This window comes from Sminthopsis crassicaudata, chromosome 2 (assembly GCF_048593235.1).
Source record: "Sminthopsis crassicaudata isolate SCR6 chromosome 2, ASM4859323v1, whole genome shotgun sequence".
In the NCBI taxonomy this organism is placed as follows: domain Eukaryota; kingdom Metazoa; phylum Chordata; class Mammalia; order Dasyuromorphia; family Dasyuridae; genus Sminthopsis; species Sminthopsis crassicaudata.
In genome coordinates, this window is record NC_133618.1 from 334,305,569 (window position 1) to 334,325,968 (window position 20,400).

Sequence of the window (20,400 nt, forward strand, 5' to 3'; positions counted from 1 at the left end):
ATTCTATCTTACTATTATATTTGTTAACGTACATTATCTCATATGCTAAATTATCTATTATCATCTCATATTCGATTATAAGTTCCTTGATATCTGGGAGTATGTCTTCTCTTTGTTATTCCCCTGATAGCTAGCATGGTGTGCTGAGTCAAGGAAGAGTCTATTGTGCAATTTAATTCAACAGACTTTTATTAAATACTTACTGTGTATAAGGCTATGTCCTGAGCTAGGTGCTCAAGGTACACAGAAACAAAAGTGAAAGTCCCTACCCTCAAGACTATGGGAATAAGGAAAGGTATGTTAATAATGTTAACAATATGGTAGCAAGCAAGCAAGCAATGGGGTTCACAGAAGGAAAAAGATAATCTTCTAAGAAATGTTCTTATGTGTCTTGAGCTGCCATACTTGTTTCTCTCTTTATGTACATATTGTCTCCACAAAAGAATTTAAGTTCCATAAAGGCAGACAGACACTGTGATATATTTTTATATCTTTGGTGCATTTAATAAATCCTGATGGATTGAATCATCACTCACAGATCATGACATGTGAAATTTTATACAAAGTAGATTTTATATATTTTCTATTGCTGGCTACATATATTACACTTTTACTCTTTGCCCCAGGAATACTTCTCAATATATTTACTGCCATTTTGGGCCAAGAGACCCCCATCTATATCATCTTCAGTTTTCTTTTGGTCCAATTAAAAAAAAAATCATCATAAAGTATTTAAATGACCATGGATTACTAAGCCTTGGATAATATCTCTTGCCTCCTTATTATCTGGGTAGGATTGTTTGTACCCTGCAGTCTTCATTATAGAGCTCTGATTTCTTCCTTTCTCTTACTGGCAAGTTTTGTTCAGAGGAACTAACGTAAGTTCCCTGAAGATCATATTCCTGTTTCCTTACATTGAAACAGTTCGTAGATAGTCACCAAAGTTGCACTTGCCACCAAAGATAATCAAGGCATAGAAGACTAGTTCCATGCTACAACATTAACTAGCACCAAAAACATTCTCTGAAGTCCTAGACTGTCAGCTACTTTTTCGTGTGTGAGTGGTCCCACTACCTAGATATATTATTCCTTTCGCACTTTTCTTGAGAAATTATATAGGATTTCTGATGCTTAGATTCTACGTGACAGAGCAACAACATATATTCACACTGATTTTCCCTGATCCTCATAATTGGCCAACACATCTAATCAATTCTAAACTGGCCCTAGCCAGTTTAGCATTTGTTAAAATATAAATTAGTGGATTATTGATCATCTGTATTTGGAATCAAGTTTGGTACATCAGTCTTAGAACTTAGTAGCATCATGCTCACTTAGTAGCAAGCCAAGAAATTTAATTTAACTTAATTTGAAAGGATAAATTTTTCTCACTGTCATTCAGACCTTATTGGGTAAATGCAGTAGGCTTCCGGTATTCATTAAAAATTGTTTTTAAGCCCCCTAGCCTGTCTTCATTGGCTTGCTTCACTGAATTGTTCAGTCTATAAAAGCCATTGCATCTTTGAGGTAGTTAAAATATATCTTCAAATATCTCCTCCCACCTATAATATTATTGATCTTTAAACTGTACCAGCGGGTTCAGAAATGATGTCTCTCCTTTGCCTTTTTATAAGACCAGATCTCAAGATAGTAAAGGATCTCAGAGATCATCTAGTCTAACCACCACATTTTACAAATGAGGAAATTGAGGTCCAGGGAGATTAAAGAGACTTATTCAAAGTTACATGTGAAGTGTCAGAAACAAGATTTGAACTGAAGTTGTCTAACTCAGGTCAATGTTCTTTCTGCTATACCACACCTCTATACCTCAGCCACATAACCGTAAATGAAATCACTTTGAAAAAATGAAATTATGACCTATGTGCCTGTCAGACTTTGCAGAAAGGAGACTTATAAATTGTCAGTTTCAGACCAGTAACCCCCAACTCATCTAAAACCTTCAACATTCTCTTCTAACATCTTTCTTCATTCTATTCTAACATTTTTCCAAATACATCAAGACCATCCAAATGCACCAAATCCCCAAGAAATCTCATATACTCAAATTAGCTCGATCCCAGTGAATAGACTAAGACTATCTTTTCTGTATCAGACTATGCTCAGATAATTATATAGTATTCACAACTCAGGTTCAACACAGAAATTCACTGGTTCCAAGGAAGACGATCAAGGCCACGTTGAAGTTGGTATCGTGTACTGAAATATCTTAGATATTTTATTCTTCTTCATTTTCCTATTCTTCTCTACCCTCTTATAAGTGAAGCATATGGATTCTGGGATTCTATGGTTATGCCAGTATTTTCCTGAGGCCACCTACTTCAGAGAAAGCATTTATATTAACTTGCTGATCCAATGGTCAAGTTGTTGAAATAGAGTGAGAGCATGTCAGTTCTCATACTCATTGAACAGTGAACTCCTGATTACAGTCCTCTATAAAAATTTCTTCACCTTAACATTAAAGCAGAAGCCTTCTCTCCTTTCCATTAAGAGATAAATAAAAACTTTCTTCATTTGCTCAATGAGGAAATTGGATTATATGGCTTCCATGGTCCCTTCTACCTTAGGATGAATGATCTTATAATCCTAATAATTGACAGATCTATTAAATGTCCTCTGCCTTCAAGGCACAATATTTTAAAGGCCATCATTTATCTCCAACTCTTAATTGCATGACAGATACAAATAATTTATTCTCATGCTCTTTGCTTTACTGAGTTAGCTTTTGCAATAATACTATTATTTAGCTCAGTGATTTATTTCTTGTATTTTTGCTGGATTTATCAAATTCTAATAGTGAGGTACTAAGTATCCTAGTGTTATATTAATTTTTTAAAAATTTGTGTCTCCTTTGAGGAGACAAATGCTATTACCACTGAAAATCAAAATCTTGTATCTGGTCATCCGGAGCTCCCTTTCTTCAGAAATACTCTTTCCCCATTTAAAAAAATGAATTTAACCATATTTCCATAGCAAAAAAAAAATCTGTCAACTTAATACCAAATATACTGGGATTAATGATTCAGGATCAAGGCCTAAAATATAACCAGGCACTTATTAATCATTAATTGCAATTTTTAAAATGTTTAAAAGTTACTAATTAAGAGATTAAAAGAATCAAAAAAATACAAAACATTATTCCCATTTACTTCTATATTCACCAGGTCTGAAACTTAAGAAAACATTTCCCACAATTTATAAGAACTCCAGCATATTCTTCGACACAGTTCCACATCCCACCTTATCCCAACCTAGAGTTTCTTATATATCAGATCATGGAGCAGAACTGCTGAAAAACCAAGAGAAAGAGAAGCTAAGGAGTAGAGTGAAAAGAAAGTCAGAGAATTCAGCCTTAATGGCCTTGAGGAAGTGACAGGAAATGTAGAGAATTAGGGTAATTATAAAAACAGTGTCTGGGAAGGATAATTTGGGTGTTTGGAAGTGGGCTAATGGATTATACTGGCTGCAGTCTCTTTTCTCCCCATTTTGACCTAAGATACATAAGTTTGTTTCTACAGTAGTCTGTATTTTCAAAACACTTGACCCCTGGAACTATCTCTAATCATACTTAGCTAAACCTTTCTCCTAGTACAATGCTACTAAAAGGAGCTTGAAGGAAGTCATAAAATTGTCCATTGAATCCATATAAATTTGTCAGCTAATATCAAGTGGGCTTTTAACTTCATCTAGTGTATCTTTGGTTATATACAATCTGTCCCATATAGCTATCTGTATTCTATATTGGTTCAGTTCTTTAAGCATTTTCTTCTAACTTATTCACCCCAGGAGCCATTCCAAAACTTCCCTTTCCTCTTGCTTCCCACTACATCCCTTTCACTACTCTTCAGCTGAGAACCTTCTCCCACACTTCATTGAAAAAAAATGGGACTATTCAACAGCAATCCAGGAATTCCTTTTCTTCTCCTCACCTCATATCTTTCTGACAACATTCCTCACTACCTCCTCCTTCACTTCACTTCACTTCACCTCTGATTAAGCCAGCCCCCTCCCATATACCTTGGCCCCAGCCCTACCTATCTTCTCCAGCAGATAACTCAGGAGTTCCTGAACTGGATGGATTAACTCCCCCAGATTATGTTCTCTAAGCCATCCAACAACAGGATTGGACAGCAAGAAAATAGCTAAAGTAGACAGTTGAAAGACATGTTGGACCAAGCTGACTTCAAAGAAAGGGCCATTAAAAGAGTATGTTATTTTAAAAGATACCATGCAAAATAACAATACATAAATCTTAATGAATCTACCAAACAATCATAGAGACAGAGTAGAAAATACTATGGAGTTAGAAGACATAGGGTCAGGTCCACTTCTGACATTAACCACTTGTGTGATATTGGCCAAGTCATTTGACCTCCGTAGGGCTGCTTCATTTATAAAATGATGGTGCTGAACTACATTACTTTTGAGGTCCTTTCTAGATCTAGATTTATGATGCTATAATCCTAATTAATCAGCCGGTTGGTAAACATTTATTAAGCATCTACTATGTATCCAGCAATGTGCTAAACACTAAAGATACAAAAAAAAAAGGAAAAGATAGCCATTGCCTTCCAGGAACTCATATCCTAATTGGCAGAGAAAATCTTAAAGAATCTTAAATTCTAAAATCTTAAAGAAAAATCAGTCCTCAAAGGAAACGCAAAATTTTTAAAAATTAATATAACACTAGGATACTTAGCACCTCACTATTAGAATTTGATAAATCCAGCAAAAATACAAGAAAGAAATCACTGAGCTAAATAATAGTATTTTTAAAATTAGATTTAATAGATATATGGGAAGAACCCTATGAGAAAAGTAAAAAATATGCCTTTTCTCCAGGGATTTTGATACAATTGATAACATACTGAAAATAAAGAAAAATCTAGAAAATCATATATTTATACATGTGTAGCCAATAATGAATATAACTAGTTCCATATGGACACTAAAATTTGATATATAATGAATGAATAAAGAAATTATAAAAGCAATAGAAGTACATAAAAATATTGATATAGACAGTACATGTCAGAATCTATAAGATACACCCTAAGTATTATTCAGAAGCACATTCGTAGCACTTAATGCTTATATCAATAAAAAAGAGCAAAAATTAATAAAATGATCCTGCTTTAAAAAAAACTTAGAAAAGAGCCAGCTAGGTGGTGCAGTGGATAGAGCACCAGCTAGAAGTCAGGAGGGAAGAAACATCATGGGATTTATCAGTTATCCTTTACTTTCACCATATGACCAGCCCATTATTTTGCTCATATATTTTCTCGATAAAATCTTTTATTTCAATTTTCCTTCATAATTCCTTCCTTTTAACCCACTATGTGCCTCTTTGTTATCATTTGGATGATGTTTATTTACTTTGATTACTGCCATGCTCTGTGAATCACAGTAAAACAGCAACAGTGCTAGAATATTAGTATTTTTTAATTAAAACTTTTAATTTACAAAGCATATGCAATATTGACCCTTGCAAAACCTTTTGTTCCAAATTTTTCCCCTCTTTCCCCCACCTCCTCCCCTAGCTAGCAGATAATCCAATATATGTTAAATATGTTCAAATGCAGGTTAAATCCATTATATGTATACATATTTATATAATTATCTTGCTGCACAATAAAAATCAGATCAAGAAGAAAGAAAAAGAAAAACTGGGAAAGAAAACAAAATGCAAGCAAACAACAACAGAAGGAGTGAAAATGCTTTGTTGTATTCCATACTCAGTTCCCATGTTCTCTCTCTGGGTATAGATCACTGAACAATTGGAACTGGTTTCAATCATCTCATTGTTGAAGAGAGCCATGTCCATCAGAATTGATCATTGTATAGTTTTGTTTCCGTGTGTAATGATCTCCTGGTTCTGCTCGTTTCCCTTAAGCATAGGTTCATATTAAGTCTCTCCAAGCCTCTGAAATTATCCTACTGGTCATTTCTCACAGAACAATAGTATTCCATAGCATTCAGATTCCATAATTTATTCAGCCATTCTCCAGTTGATGGGCATCCATTTAGTTTTCAGTTTCTTGCCATTACAAAAAGGGCTGCCACAAACATTTTTGCATATGTGGGTCCCTTTCCCTCCTTTAAGATCTCTTTGAGATATAAGCCCAATAGAAACACTGCTGGATTAAAAGATATGCACAGTTTGATAACTTTTTGAGCATAATTCCAAATTGCTCTTCAGAATGGTTGGATCCGTTCACAATTCCACCAACAATGCATCAGTGTCCCAGCTTTCCCACATCCCCTCCAACATTCTTCATTATCTTTTCCTATCCTCTTAGCCAATATGAGAGGTGTGTAGTAGTATCTCAGAGTTACCTTATTTTGCATTTCTCTGATCAATAATGATTTGGAATATTAGTATTTTTAAATGAATCTTAGAATCAAGAAGAAATTTGGAGTTATTAAAGAACTTTGAAACTGCCTAAAGGCAATCCAGGCAGCTTTCCAAATTTTCAATTCTAGGCTCAACTCATTATCAACATAAAGAATGCTATCAGACTTTTAACAGAAAAGAAAAATTAAAAAGACCAGTCACATAGTAAAAACTAGTCCATAATATAAAAGTAATTTGAGAATATGACCTTTCTCTGGAGGATTTATGAGAGAATGTGATTCTCAGGGATGTATATGGCCTATAATTTAATTCAGTTCAACTATTAAGGTGCCTTTTATGTACCAGTCACCAAAAACGGACAAAAATGAAAATGTACCTTGCCTACAAGGAGCTTATATACAGATATCAGATAAATATCAAATATTTGCAGAGTGATTTCAAGAAAGGAATGTTAGCAACTAATGATATCAGAAAGTAGCAGTTTTAGTTTGTGTTTGAATGAATCTAGGAATCCTAAGAGGCATAAATGAGATAGAAAAATATTCTAAGTATGACAGATGGCCTTTTTTTAGGCTTTGTATAATGTTCAGGCTAGCTTTCTGGTGGGCCTCAGGATCAACCTGAGGCTTTGAGCTTAATGGAGGAGTGAAGTGAAGGAGGCAGTAGAAAGGCCACCATGTGGCTGATCAAAAATGGAGTCTGGGAATCTGGACTCCGGAGCCTGAAATCTTCTCTGTGGCTGAGATCACTGTACCCAAGAAAGCCCTCTGTTTCTGGGACACCCTTAAATATCCCAGCATGACTATATCACCACACCACCCTGGGCATGGGCAGCTATAGAACATCACATCACCATATTATCCTAAGTATAAGCCAACTAGATTGACCACATCATTACATTACATCATGTATGTGATTAAAGAACCACCATCTCACACCTTAACTTAACTGGTACTTAACTACAAGAACCCTGCTGTCTTAAGATACAAGTACACCCTTTCAGAGTTCCAGAGGCTACATTTTGAATGATGAGATGAAATTCTGTAAATAGGAAATAATGATATGCACCATGGTAATACTTTTGTCAATAAGATCACATTATCTGAAGAGTGTTAGTGTTAGTGGGACAAAAGCCAAGCTGCAGTGATATTTGAGAATTGAAGAGAGTGTGGAGGGGCAACCCAATCTTAAAGAAAGTAGATTTGCATTGGCAAAGTGACTGGCAATAAGGAGGCTTTTCAAGTAAAGGCAAACAATACAATCAAAAAGTAAAAATAAGAGAATGATATAATAAAAACTATATTTGAGCAAGAATATTCTAGCAGTTGTAATGCCAGTAAATCCACAGGAATTAGTGAGACTGGAGAAAAGGAGAGTAATCATAAATAGCCTTTGGGATCATGAACTAAAGATGCTATAAACTGGGTTTTTAGTGGTAAATATGAAAAGAAAGGAGTCAGATTATTATGGGGAAAGGATTAAAAGTACTTGCTCACTTACTAATTATAGGAAAGGAGAGAAAAAGAAGAATCATGAAAATTCAAGTTTTCATAGGAAAAATAGTGATGATATTGAGAATAATAAAAAAAAAAAAAGTTGGAAAAGATTATCATTTTGGGAGAGGGAAGGACGATGTTAAGACTGAATTGTTTTCCAACAACATGTTGGAGACGCTTTAATGACAAGACCTCTTAACCCCTCAAATTTGTTATCCTTAAATCAGAAGATCCTCACAAAGATGAGCTAACTTCAAACAAGCCAATTAGTTTGGAATTTTCCCAAAAAGTATAACAGAAAACTGGAAATATGAAGTACATAGAAGATAAAAAGACAAATTTTTGGGAACCTATGATTATAACAAACTTAAATCTTCTGATATTTGAAATAGTGATAAAAGTTTTCATTGAAAATATCTACAAAAGGGACAGCTAGGTGACGCAGTGGATAGAGCACCAAGCCCTAAAGTCAGGAGAACCCAAGTTCAAATCTGGTCTCAGACACTTAACACTTCCTAGCTGTGTAACCCTGGGCAAATCACTTTAACACCAATTGTCTCAGCAAAAAAAAAAAAAAATAAAATACCTACAAAAGGTAGTGGAATGAAGTAAGTATTTTTGTAAAGCTCTCCTCCCAAAAGTCTCTAAAGAACTTTTTAAAATGCTTTTCAAATCAAATTCTGAGTGGGATATACAATAAAAAGTCACAATGAGTTATTCTTCAAACCCAGGAAATCATGGAGGAGATGAGGGGAGAAGAGAGAAAGGCAGACAGAGGGAGAGATGGGGAGGAAGAAAAGAGGTCTGTGAACACTGGGTTTGGAGTTAGCATGGTGCACAATGTGGCAAAATTAGCAGCAGCAGTACCAGGAACACCCAACATACAAGGACAGTAAGGAAAATGAACACTTGGTCCGAAGGAAATTACAGGAGTCTCTTGAACTAGCACTGATTAAAGGCCCAGGAATAATTTAGCACTTCCTTCACCTATTAACTAGTTCTAGGGTCTCATTTCCAGAGCATAGAAGAGTTGTGGTCATGAAAGAATAGAAACCCTACCTGAGTAGGGACCAGAATGCAGACAAAGAAGACAATTACTACAGACCACTCTCTAGAGCTTACCAAGTTGAAAGCACCAAAATCTTTCAGGCCCCAGAAATAGCTGTGAAAATATCAGAAAGACACAAAGACATAAATTTGCTCAAGCAATTCATCCCTCCCAAACATAACAAGAACCTAACTCTAACAAAAAGAAATAGGTTAGGAAAATGAGCATACAACAGAAAAACAACAACAATCTGACCATAAAATTCTACTATGATAAAATGGAATCTCAAAACACAAATTCAGAAGACTACTTGAAAACATTTTAAAAGATATGAAATCTCAATGAAAAAAACCAGCTCCTTAAAAGTATAATTGGTTTACTAGAAACTGAAGACTTCATAAGACATCAAGAAACAATGAAAGACTGAAAAAGTAGAAGAAAATGTTTTTTCAGAGTAAAAACAACTGATATGGAAAATAGATCAAAAGGAGACAAGTTAAGAATAAGTGGAATATTTGAAAGCCATGATCAAAAAAAGAGAGAAATTATACTGCCCAGACATTTTAGAATTAGAAGACAAAATAGAAATCTAAAGAACAACTGATCACCTCCTGAAAGAGATCCCAAAATGAAAACTCCCAGAAATATTAGAGCCAATTCCATAGTACTTTAAGAAAATACAGCAAGTAGCCAAAAAGAAGTATTTCAGATACTGTGGAAGAAAATTTGGAACTATGCCCAAAGTGTTATTAAACTCTGAATATCTTTTGAGTCAGCAATATACCACTACTAAGTCTATATCACAAGAATATCAGAGAATAATGAAAAGGATCAAATGTACAAAAATATTTATAGCAGTTCTTTTTATAATAGTAACGAATTGGAAATTTAGGACATGCCTATCAATTGGGGAATGACTGAACGAGATATGAGATATGATTTTGATTGAATACTATTGTGCTTTAAGAAACAATGAGGGGGATAATTTGGGAAAAACCTAGGAAGACAATGTGAACTGATGAAAAGTGAAGTAAGCAGAATCAGGAAAACAGCCTATCCATTAATAGTGATATTGTAAAGATAACCAACTGTGAAAGACTTAGTAATTCAGATCAATACCAAAGGATTCATAATGGAAAATGCTGTCCACCTCCAGATAAAGACCTAGTGAGAGGAAAAGATAAATAAAAAGTAATTTAAAGAGGAAGAAATTGCTACCAGTTTGGGGGGATCAATAAAGAAAGATTTCACAGAAGAAATGAATCCCAGAAGGAGCCTTGAAGGAAAAAAAAAGATTCTGAGAGGAAAAAATGAAGAGGAGACAAATTTCAGACGTAAGAGACTGCAGAGGGGATAAAGAGGGAAATTAGAATGCTCAATTCAGGGAATAACAAATAATCCAGCTTTGCTAGATCATTAAATTATGAAAAGAAATCATGTTTTGGTGGTTTGGGGTTTTTTTGCTGAGACAATTGGGGGTAAGTGACTTGCCTAGGGTTACATAGCTAGGAAGTGTTAAGTGTCTGAGACCTGATTTGAACTCAGGTCCTCCTGACATCAGGGCTGGTGCTCTATCCACTACACTGCCTAGCTGTCCCTGAAATAAGTTTCAAAAGGCAAGTTGGAACCAAATTGTGGAGAGCTCTGAATACCAGGCTGACTTGTATTTCATAACAAACAGTGAGGAGAAACTAGAGGTTTTTGAGCAGGGGAATAACATGTTTGGAAAGGGAAGAGGTTTGAAAGGAAGAGGTTTGAAACAGGGAAACCACTCAGGAGCCCATCCTGAGAGAATATGCTCAGGGCCTTAATTGGAATGGTGGATACAAAATATGTGATGAAAGTAAAATGGCAGCAACTAATTGTATATGGAAGATGAGGAAGAGAGAATCAAGGATGACAAAGATTATGAACCTGGGTTATTAGAAGGATGGAAGCTCAATACTGAAAAAGGCACACATATTACTGACTATGTGCACTGTGGGAGGAAATGCTTGGATGTTTGGTTTGACTTTGAGATTGGTGATAATAAATCCCATGTTGTCAGGTTCCAATTTGATATCTGTCTGTATTCCACTGGCTACTTAACAGAGATGTCCTGAGGCAAGGGATTTAATAGATGCTGTCTCTAAAACATTGTTCTCCTCAGAAGAAAAAAAAAAAAAAAGATGGTGTAAATTCAACATACTATTACATGTAAAAACTTATTAAGAGAAATTCTGCAGTTCCAAGGTGTGTTATTCCTAAATCTTTTCATTCAGGTCTCCCTCATCCTTAAAAAAGTTTCACTTTGACTCTGCCATCTCTTCAAATTTATCATCCTATATTTTCTGGCAAAGTTCTAGAAAAAGCATCCTATAATCCTTACCTCTTCTTCATATCCTACTTCTCATTCCCTTGTAATATGATTTGCACTGCTCAACTGAAACTGTTCCCTCCAGAGTTACAACAATTCTTTACTTGTTACCCAATGTCTTTTTTCCAAGTTTCATTCTTCTTGAGTATTCTGTAGTATCTGACATTGTTGACCACCCCATCCTCCAAGATAATGATCCTGACCCCAGCTACCCTCCAAGTTTTCATGTTATTGCTCCCTCCTGCTTCTTTTCCTCCCTGTCCAACCATTGCTCCTCAATCTCATTGACTGTGTCATCATCGATGTCTCCCATCCTTTGTATGAATGGACCCCAGGGTTCTGTTCTGAACCATCTCTATCTCTCCCCATCTGTCTTGGCAGTTCCATCATGTCCTATGGATTTGATGATCATCTCTATGCAACTATCTTCCAAATCTATGTAACCAAATTTCATCCTTTTCTTGAATTCTTCTCCCACATTGCCAGGTGCCTGCTATACATCTGGGAAAAGGATAGACACTGAAGTAAGAAGTTCTAGGTTTAAAACCTTTTGCAAAACGTAACATCCCTAGACCTCAGTTTTCTTACTATGAAATGTAGAGCTTAGGCAAGATGACCTCTGAGGAACTCTCAAGCTGAAAACAGGCCTACTTAACCTGAGGTCCATGGAGAAATTTCAGGGGTTCCGTGAACTTGGATTGGAGGAAAAATTACATCACTAATCTCTAAATGAAATTTAGTATTTCTTTCAATTATAGGCAATAAACTGAGAAGGGGCCCACAGACTTAACTAGACCTACACAAAAGAGGTTACGAACCCTTTTTCCAATTCTGCAGTCTATGACTGTTCAGATCCTACATGAAACATGAACACAGCAGCAACTGAGGCTCTGCTCCTGTTTCCTCATTTGATTCTGAATTACTTACTAACTCTATTTTTATGATTCTGTGATCTCCACCTGGGTGCCTCATATATTTATATCAAACTCCACATATCCTAGATAAGGATATTTAGTAAAAAGATGCCTTGTATTTTTATTAATTAAAACTCGGCACTCTTCTCAGTTTTTCCATCATTCCTAATATCTAGATTTGCTACCTCAAAGTTATCCTTGACTCTCTACCCCCGCAACCCAGATTCATAAAGTTGTGAGATCTTTTCAATTCCATCTTCACAATATTTTTTATATGTCTTCCCTTCTCTTCCCTCACATCATCACCCTGGTTTAAGTCCTTATCTCTTGCCTTGATCATTGCAATTGTTTCTTAATTGGTCCCTCTGCATCCCGCTGATCCAATTCATCCTCTATAAAAGTGTCAGGCAGATACCACTCATGCAGAATTTGATCTTCCTCAAAAAACTTCTGGGGCTCCATTTTGCCTTTGTTACCAAACTCATTTAAAGTCCTTTGTAATCCAGATCTAACCGATCTTTCCAGACTTATTTAATATTACTTCCTCTCACAGAGAAGTTATATGGTATAGCAGATCAAAAAAAACCAAGAAAACTTGTGTTTGAGTTCCAGGTCTGTGGCTCTAGAGAAGTCCCTTAGCCTATCAGTGGTTTAGGTAAGTCTCTAAGACTTCAGGTTGCAGAGAAACTGCTGGCCAGTAAAGCCAAGTTTTCCAAATCTTAGAGTCCCCTATACCAGTGAAATAACAGGTTCAGCTCTTAACCTGATCCCTTTTTCTTTCTACTCTAAGTTCCAACCAAAATGGTTGATTTGCTTATACCACACACAGTATTTCACCTCCTTTGGTATCTTTGTATAGGATTTCCCCAAAGGTATTACCCTTCTTTATCATATTCACTTCCTGGAACCAATCTCCCTTCAAGATGCATCCCAAAGATATCTCCTACATAAGGCCCTTCCTGAACCTTGTAGTTGTTGCTGTTCTACCAAACTCCCAAATTACTTTGTATTTACTTAGTATATATTCTAAATTGACCCATTTCCAAAACAGGATTTCGTTTCAGAATATAAGCAGAGGAAGCTCAGAGCTTATTCAGTTACATGTATCTATCAGAGGAGAATGGGTGTCCTTAATGACAACTGCACCCTTCAAGGAAACATTATCATAAGAGATTAATTGGTGGGGTTTTGTCTTTTTTTCGGGGGGGTGGTTTATAGTTGCTGAATCCTGAAGATGACCTCTTACCAGGAAAGATTCGAGACAGCAATCGTTCAACTCTCCTAGCAACAATTCAGGAACATGGCTACCCAACCATCAACTTGGGAATTGTAGGAGACAAGTGAGTATTAAATGTTAATTTGACAAGTTAGACATTGTGCAAATATGGCTCTTTAGAATATTAGTGGAGTTTAACTCAAAGAGGTAAGAAAAAAAATTATTGAAATGTTTTAACTTATGTCCATCTCTGGGAACTAAAGCTGTATAGAGATATCATTATCTTTTAGGGATTTTTTTCTTCCCAGGAGGTGGCTATTGAAGCAAAAAGAAAAAAAAAAAAATCTGTATTGCTGTGAGTTTTAGCGTTACAAAAATATTTATGTTAACAGTGTTGGCTTTTTCTGCCTCCTCTTCTAAGAGTCAGTAATGTTTTTACAACTCATTCCTGTGCTTACTGCAATAAGGCCCAGGAAGAGCACAGGTAAGTAAAATAGAGAGGATTTCAGTACTAGCATTCAGGACCAAAAATTTGAATTTATAATCCGTAAGCATTCCATTTCTTTCAATATTTACTTTTGAAACTCAATATTTACTCCTTGAAACATGCAGCTACATTGACACCTACAAAACTACTCATTTCTTTTCTGTCATTTCACTCTTTGCAATCATCTTTTCTTCACAGTTTTACCATCTTTTCTTTTTCTAAGATTATTCTTATGCAAGTTATTTCCTTTGACAATTGTTTGACCTTTGAAAACCTTGACATTTACTTCAACTTTGATATTTAGTTCTATAATTGAGTACTAGCTCAGAGTCTTGTACTCAGCCTTGTGGGCCTGACTTGGTATCACTATATTCCATGCCCATGAACTAAATAACTTTAACCCTAACCAGCTGTAATGAAAAGAACCAGTTATAAAAAAACTGATTGTGTGAATTTTGAGTTGGCCAGCAACCAGTCCTTCTTTCACACCATTTCCAGCCCTTGGAAACTATGTGTTAATGCAAACAGTTCCAAGAAAGATAAAATCAGTTGCTAAGTAGAAGAAAAATTTCTGAGGTACAAAAAAAATAAAACCCTGAAATACATAGCCATGAAATAGCAAAAATAAGGCTGTCAGATTAATTTGTGTCTCTTTCCTAATCAACACTATCTCAAACCCCACAGGTTTCCCTCTGTCCTAATCTCAAGCACAAAAATGGATTCTGAATAAGTACCTTTTTTTCTTAGCAATGAGACACATGCATCCTTTTGTCTTATTGCTTTGTCTTCCAAAACACTTTTAATCACTTACCATATTGCCATCATAATATAAAAAAACATTTTTCACCTCTACATTTTAATCTAGTTATTTCTTTGTTCATCCTGGAACTTTTCAAGCTCCAGCTTCTTCTTCTTTTTTTTTTTTTTAAACAACTTTTATTTTCATATGAGGAACACCAAAAAGTAAGCTTACCTTTGAAGTCTGGGTGCTGTTTTTGATTTTATTTTTTAACCTGTTTTCCTTGCTCTCCATGCTGGCCCTTACCATGTGTAATTCCAAAGATATGCTGGAGAATATTCTTCAGAGCACGGCATGAACTTTTTTTGGCTGTAAAAACTGAATACTTCCACAATGCTGTAAAAACTGAATACTTCTACTTTATTTCATAAAATAAAGCACCAATGTCAACATGAGTTTTTTTCACTGGGGAGCACTGATTTAAAATCATATTTACAGGTGTTTTAAATTAAAGTAACAAGAGGAAAATAATTTATAAGTACTCTAATGGGAATCTGTATGAGTTTAGATTAAATTCTTGTTTCTGCTGTTAAAGTCATTTGGTATTCTACGAAGGTTGCCTTCCCCCTCTTTTTTAGCTACCTTTGCAGCTGTATGCTAATGAGAACAAATAACATTACATAGAAGCTACCATGTATAGCCTACTAGGGAAAACCTGAAGAGGTCTGGGACAGTCTTTCTGAAAAATTAGAAGAGATACAATGTCCAAGTGTTCAGCAGCTTTACCCAGCTGTGGCTAAGAGAGTCAGAAAAAGGAGCAACATTGAATAAATTTAAACTCTGTTTTTCAAACCCTGGGAAATTATATTTCTCACCCAAAGAAGTCTCTAGTTTTCAATATATATCCCAAGGATGATAAGGTCAGATAAGATTATATATGTACATGCTTTAAAACTCTATATTAATGTTAGCTGTTATTAGCATCTTAGAATAGGAAGGAATTTTTAAGGTGATATAATCCAATCCCTACTGATCCGATTCAAAAAAATCTGTATGATGGTCACTGTCCCAGAAAGTGGTCTGTTGCATTTTTTTTCACAACTCATAATTGCTAGAATTTTTTTCCTTATATTTAAACCAGTTTGCCTTTCTATAATTTCCACATTATATAGGAGCTTCACTATCACCACATACTAAGTGTGTCATTTCCAACAAGTAATTTCTAATTCCTACCTCATTTACAAAGTTGCAGGTTAAATTACATAACCTATGAGTTATCTTCCACTTCTAAATTCCTGTACTTCCATCTGCTTTGTCTTGTATAAATGCTGTTTCTTCTTCCTTTATCCATGAAATACTTAGCAATTGCCTTTATTAGCTTTCAAACTTTTCTAACCTATGACTAATATTACTAAGGTAGTTAGTAAAGCACGAACTACTCTTACCAAGTTGATAATATCAAGTAGCTTTAATACATATTTTCAAAACCTACTTATATTCCAAAAAATTTTGGATAGAACACACCATCTGGATCCAGAAAAAGAACTGTAGAAATTGACTGTAAATCAACACATCTATGTTCAATTCTTTTTTCTGTTTTTTTCTCTTTCATGATTTTTCCCTTTTATTCTGATTTTCCACTTCCAATATGATTCATAAAGAAATGTGTATTTAAAAATTGATAATGTATAATCAGAAAAAAATAAAAGAATAAAAAGAATAAATTTTTAAAACTTGTTTATAAGTAATTCATCTTGAATTTATACAAAAACTTTCTAACTGTGCACACAAAATTTTAACAAGCATGTTACTGTACATAGTAAAATATGTGGCACATAGTAAGCACTTAATTCACAGTTATGAGCTTTAAAAATATTTTCCTCACAATAACTATGAGGAAAGTGAAAATGATGTTATTCCCTTTTTATATTTGGAAACTGAGACACAGAAGCTAACTGACTTGCTTCAGTAATAAATGTCAGAGACCCAGGCTCAAGTTCACTTGTGCAACACATTTATACAAAACTGCAGTTAGTCCCCTCCTTGTCCTTTTCTAGAAGTCCTAGAGAGACAGAGAAATATAGTTACATGCCAAACATTTCAGAGAGAGGATGAGTCACTTTTTTAAAAATAATTTTTATATTTTTTAAATAACATTTTTTAAATAAATGTTAGCTTTCATTTTTAAAACTGAGTTCCAGGGACAACTAGGCAGTGTAATGGATAAATCACCAGCCCTGAAGTCAAGAGAACCTGAGTTCAAATCTGGCCTCAGACACTTAATACTTTCTAGCTATGTGACCCTAGGCAAGTTACTTAATCCTAATTGCCTTAACACACACACACATTCACAAAAAAAAAAAAAAAAAAACTTGAGTTCCAGATTTCCTTTCTGCAATAGCAAGCAATTAGATATAAATTACATATGTACACTGATGCAAAACATATTTCTGTATTAGTTATGTTGCAAAAGAAAACATAGATTTCCTCCCTCCCCTGAAAAACAAAAACAACAAGAAAGTTTTTTAAAGTATGTTTCAATCTGCATTCAGACTACATTAGTTCTTTCTCTGGAAGGTGGATAGCATTTTTTCATCTTAAGTCCTTTGGAATTGTTTTGGGTTGTTCTTTACTGAAAATAGCTAAATTATTTACAATTGATCATCTTGCAATATGGTTATTAATTGTGTTCACTTCATTTTGCATCAGTTCATATAAGTCTTCTCAAGGTTTTTCTGAAAGCATGCTGTTTATCATTTCTTATAACTCAACAGTATTCCACCACAATTACATACTACAACTTGTTTAGCCATTCCTCAGTTGATGGGCAGCTCCTCAATTTCCAAATCTCTGCACATAAATAAATGAATGAATGAATGGAAGCTGCTATAACTACTTTGTGCAAATAGGCCCTTTTCCTTTGATCTTTTTGGGATACAGACCTAGTAGTGGTATTTCTCTGTCTAAAGGTGTGCACAGATACTCTAAACAAAAGAGGTACCCCCTTTTAAGGAGTACTGAGTTGATTGCTCTTGCTACCTTGGGGGGGAGGTGCAATACTTCCCCACCCCCTCCCAGGACAAGGAACTGCTGCATCATTCCAAAGCACCAAGTCCTTCAGAGCTAAACCTTGTACATGATTTTCCAAAGGGGAGGAGTGAACGCAATTGATTACCTTCCCTGCTGCCTACATAAGGAATAAGCCCAATAAGGGAAGTAACTTGTCCAAGTTCAAAGGTAGTAAGTGGCAGAACTGGAGTAGAGACTGGTCTCCTGTCTTCAAATCCAAGGGTCAGTCCTTCCTCTGCCATACTCCCTAAAAGATTCCCCATCAGAGCAATCACACTGATAGGTAATTCAGATCCCATAGCAAACTTGATGAAGATTAGAAGTTCAACACCAATGAGAAGTTAATTTGAATTATTGCTAATATGGTACTTTTCAGACAGTTCCTAACTCAGCAAACGGCCATCTGGATTTTTTCACTTCACATTATTATACTATATGAATTTCTATTAGATATTCATTTAGCTTATTAATGAGCATCACTCTGTAACAAAAATTACTTTGATCTAGTTAGTTAATTGTAATGTCTGGGCTAATTTTCTAGAAGTTCTCTGGATGGGTGGCCTCAGCAGGATAGTCATCACAAGGATGGTCAGAATAGAGTCTAAAGTCTTTATTCTTGAGTCTCAAATCTATCTCCTTCACAATCTGTTCACTCTGACTGACTGTCCCCAGTTCTCTCAGCCCTTAAATTACAATTACATCATTACAGTATATTGGGTATGTATGAACTAGAGAACCATTATATCACCATATTAAGTACTAAGTATCTATAAATTAGAGAACCATTATCTCATCAATTCCACTGAGTTAATGCCTTGTTGTAAATATCCTTGTTTCAAATATATTTCTCCCAAGTTTTGGCCCTCTACAATTAATGGAAACTAAGTTATTCATATTTGAATGTAAATTATTCAATCTAGTTGCTTTCTTCCTCACACTTAGCTATGTTGATGGTATCATATCGGAGGTAGAGGTGCTGGATGGAGGGGGGCTACAGAGGGAGTTGAGGCAGCATAACATGGGATCCTGGAAAAGGTACATGGGTTCTCTAGAGGAGAGTATGAACAGGGTAGTAAGAGAAGAGATTATCAGTTTCCAAATTATGCTAGACCAGTGACCAGAGCTTCCTTGGCCAATGCTCCTTTTTTCCCTTTTATGTCTCATGGCTCTGAAACTGAAAACAATTGTGGGAAAGAGTGACAAGCTTGGAGTCACAAAGCCCAAATTCAAATCCCATCTCTGCCCCTTTACTCCCTATATGACTTCTTTCACCTTCATTTTCCTATAAAAAGACGGAATCACTAAGTACCAACTCCTTTCAGGTCTGGATCTATGATAGTTTAAGCTCTTCAGTACTTGAAAGGTACTTTAAGTACATTTTGTACTAAATAAGCCTTCATGAGTTGACCTCAGACTCCAACCATCATTTATGGTATTATTTTAATAGGAAAGTGTTTTGTGAATTTCATACAGTTGATTTAGAATTGAACTGTTGGAAATCAATCCTTCATACATCAGGAATTGCTTATGTAAAAGGGAAAAATTACAGAGAATCCAACCTATGGCAGTGTCTCTATGACAGAGACTTGAATTTGAAGTCAGAGCTAGGTTAGAAGTGGGGATGTTGGACTTGTAAGTCACTCTATCGCTGGCCTCCAGTTTTCTTCATTTCACCCTGTTCATAGAGGCTGAGGAGATGTGGCCATGCCCCAGGGTCATCTGTAAATTATCTAGAGTAAGATTTCAGCTGAACCCCTGAGAAGCAACTACAAAAGGAAGCATGAGAGGCCTAGCTCTCCTTCCCCACAAAGATTTAGTCTTTGTAGGTAAAAATTTCATCTTGAATACATAACCTGAGCCATTGTTTGATCATGTTCATACTAATATAAATATCCAGCTGATCCTAGATTTCAGAATTCTAGAACCTTTTCTCTTTTCCTCTCTATAATTTTTATTCATCTTAGAATGTTTTAGCTTATATTTTCTGTTGCAGGTAAAATAGGAAACTAATTAGCATCTGTTGTCTGTCTGTGTGTTTATATTAAATATTTTAAAAATAAATCTGCATTTATTGGCTGAACACTATGTTTGAATTCACAACAGTGAAACAAATGTGAAGGCATTGCCTTGCATTTTATCATTATGACAAAATTGCCTACCCAGAAAAAGGAGCAAATTATTATTAAAGAGGCAAATCAACATCAAAAAGTAACAATTCCTCTGAAGTGAGAAGTATGTCCAAAAAGATATACTGATTTGGAGAAACCATGTCCTTCACACAAAAGGACAAATTATGATGATTAGTTCATCATAATTGGAGAAATCACATCCATCCTTAAAATGGCTAAAAATAATAAATAGCATTGAGACAGCTAAATTGTCAGAGTAGATAGATTGCCAAACCTTAGAGTCAGAAGAGCCAAAGTTCAAATGAGGCTGCTGACTTAGCTGTGTGACCCTGGCTACATCACTTAATCCTATTTGCCCCAGTTTCCTCATCTGTAAAATGAGCTGGAGAAAGATATGGCAAATCTCTCCAGTATCTTTGCCAAGAAAACTCCAAATGGGGTCAAAAATGTTAGAAATGACTGAAAAACAATTGGAACATTAGGATTTTCAAAGTGCTTTACAAATATTATTTCATCTGATCTTCACAACACCTCTGGTTGGTAGGTGCTATTATCTCCATAACATAATGAAGC

The 20,400-nt window shown here is 35.3% G+C and overlaps 1 protein-coding gene across 13 annotated transcripts in view; it reads left to right on the forward strand.

The window, feature by feature from the left end:
* Positions 1-20,400, forward strand: part of GPHN (gephyrin) — a 762,070-nt gene that overhangs the window by 662,901 nt on the left and 78,769 nt on the right. For all 13 annotated transcript variants that reach the window (XM_074290409.1, XM_074290412.1, XM_074290421.1 and 10 more), the window contains one exon: positions 13,406-13,527. In XM_074290409.1, the coding sequence (XP_074146510.1) occupies positions 13,406-13,527 (122 nt within the window). The remainder of the gene's footprint in view (positions 1-13,405; positions 13,528-20,400) is intronic.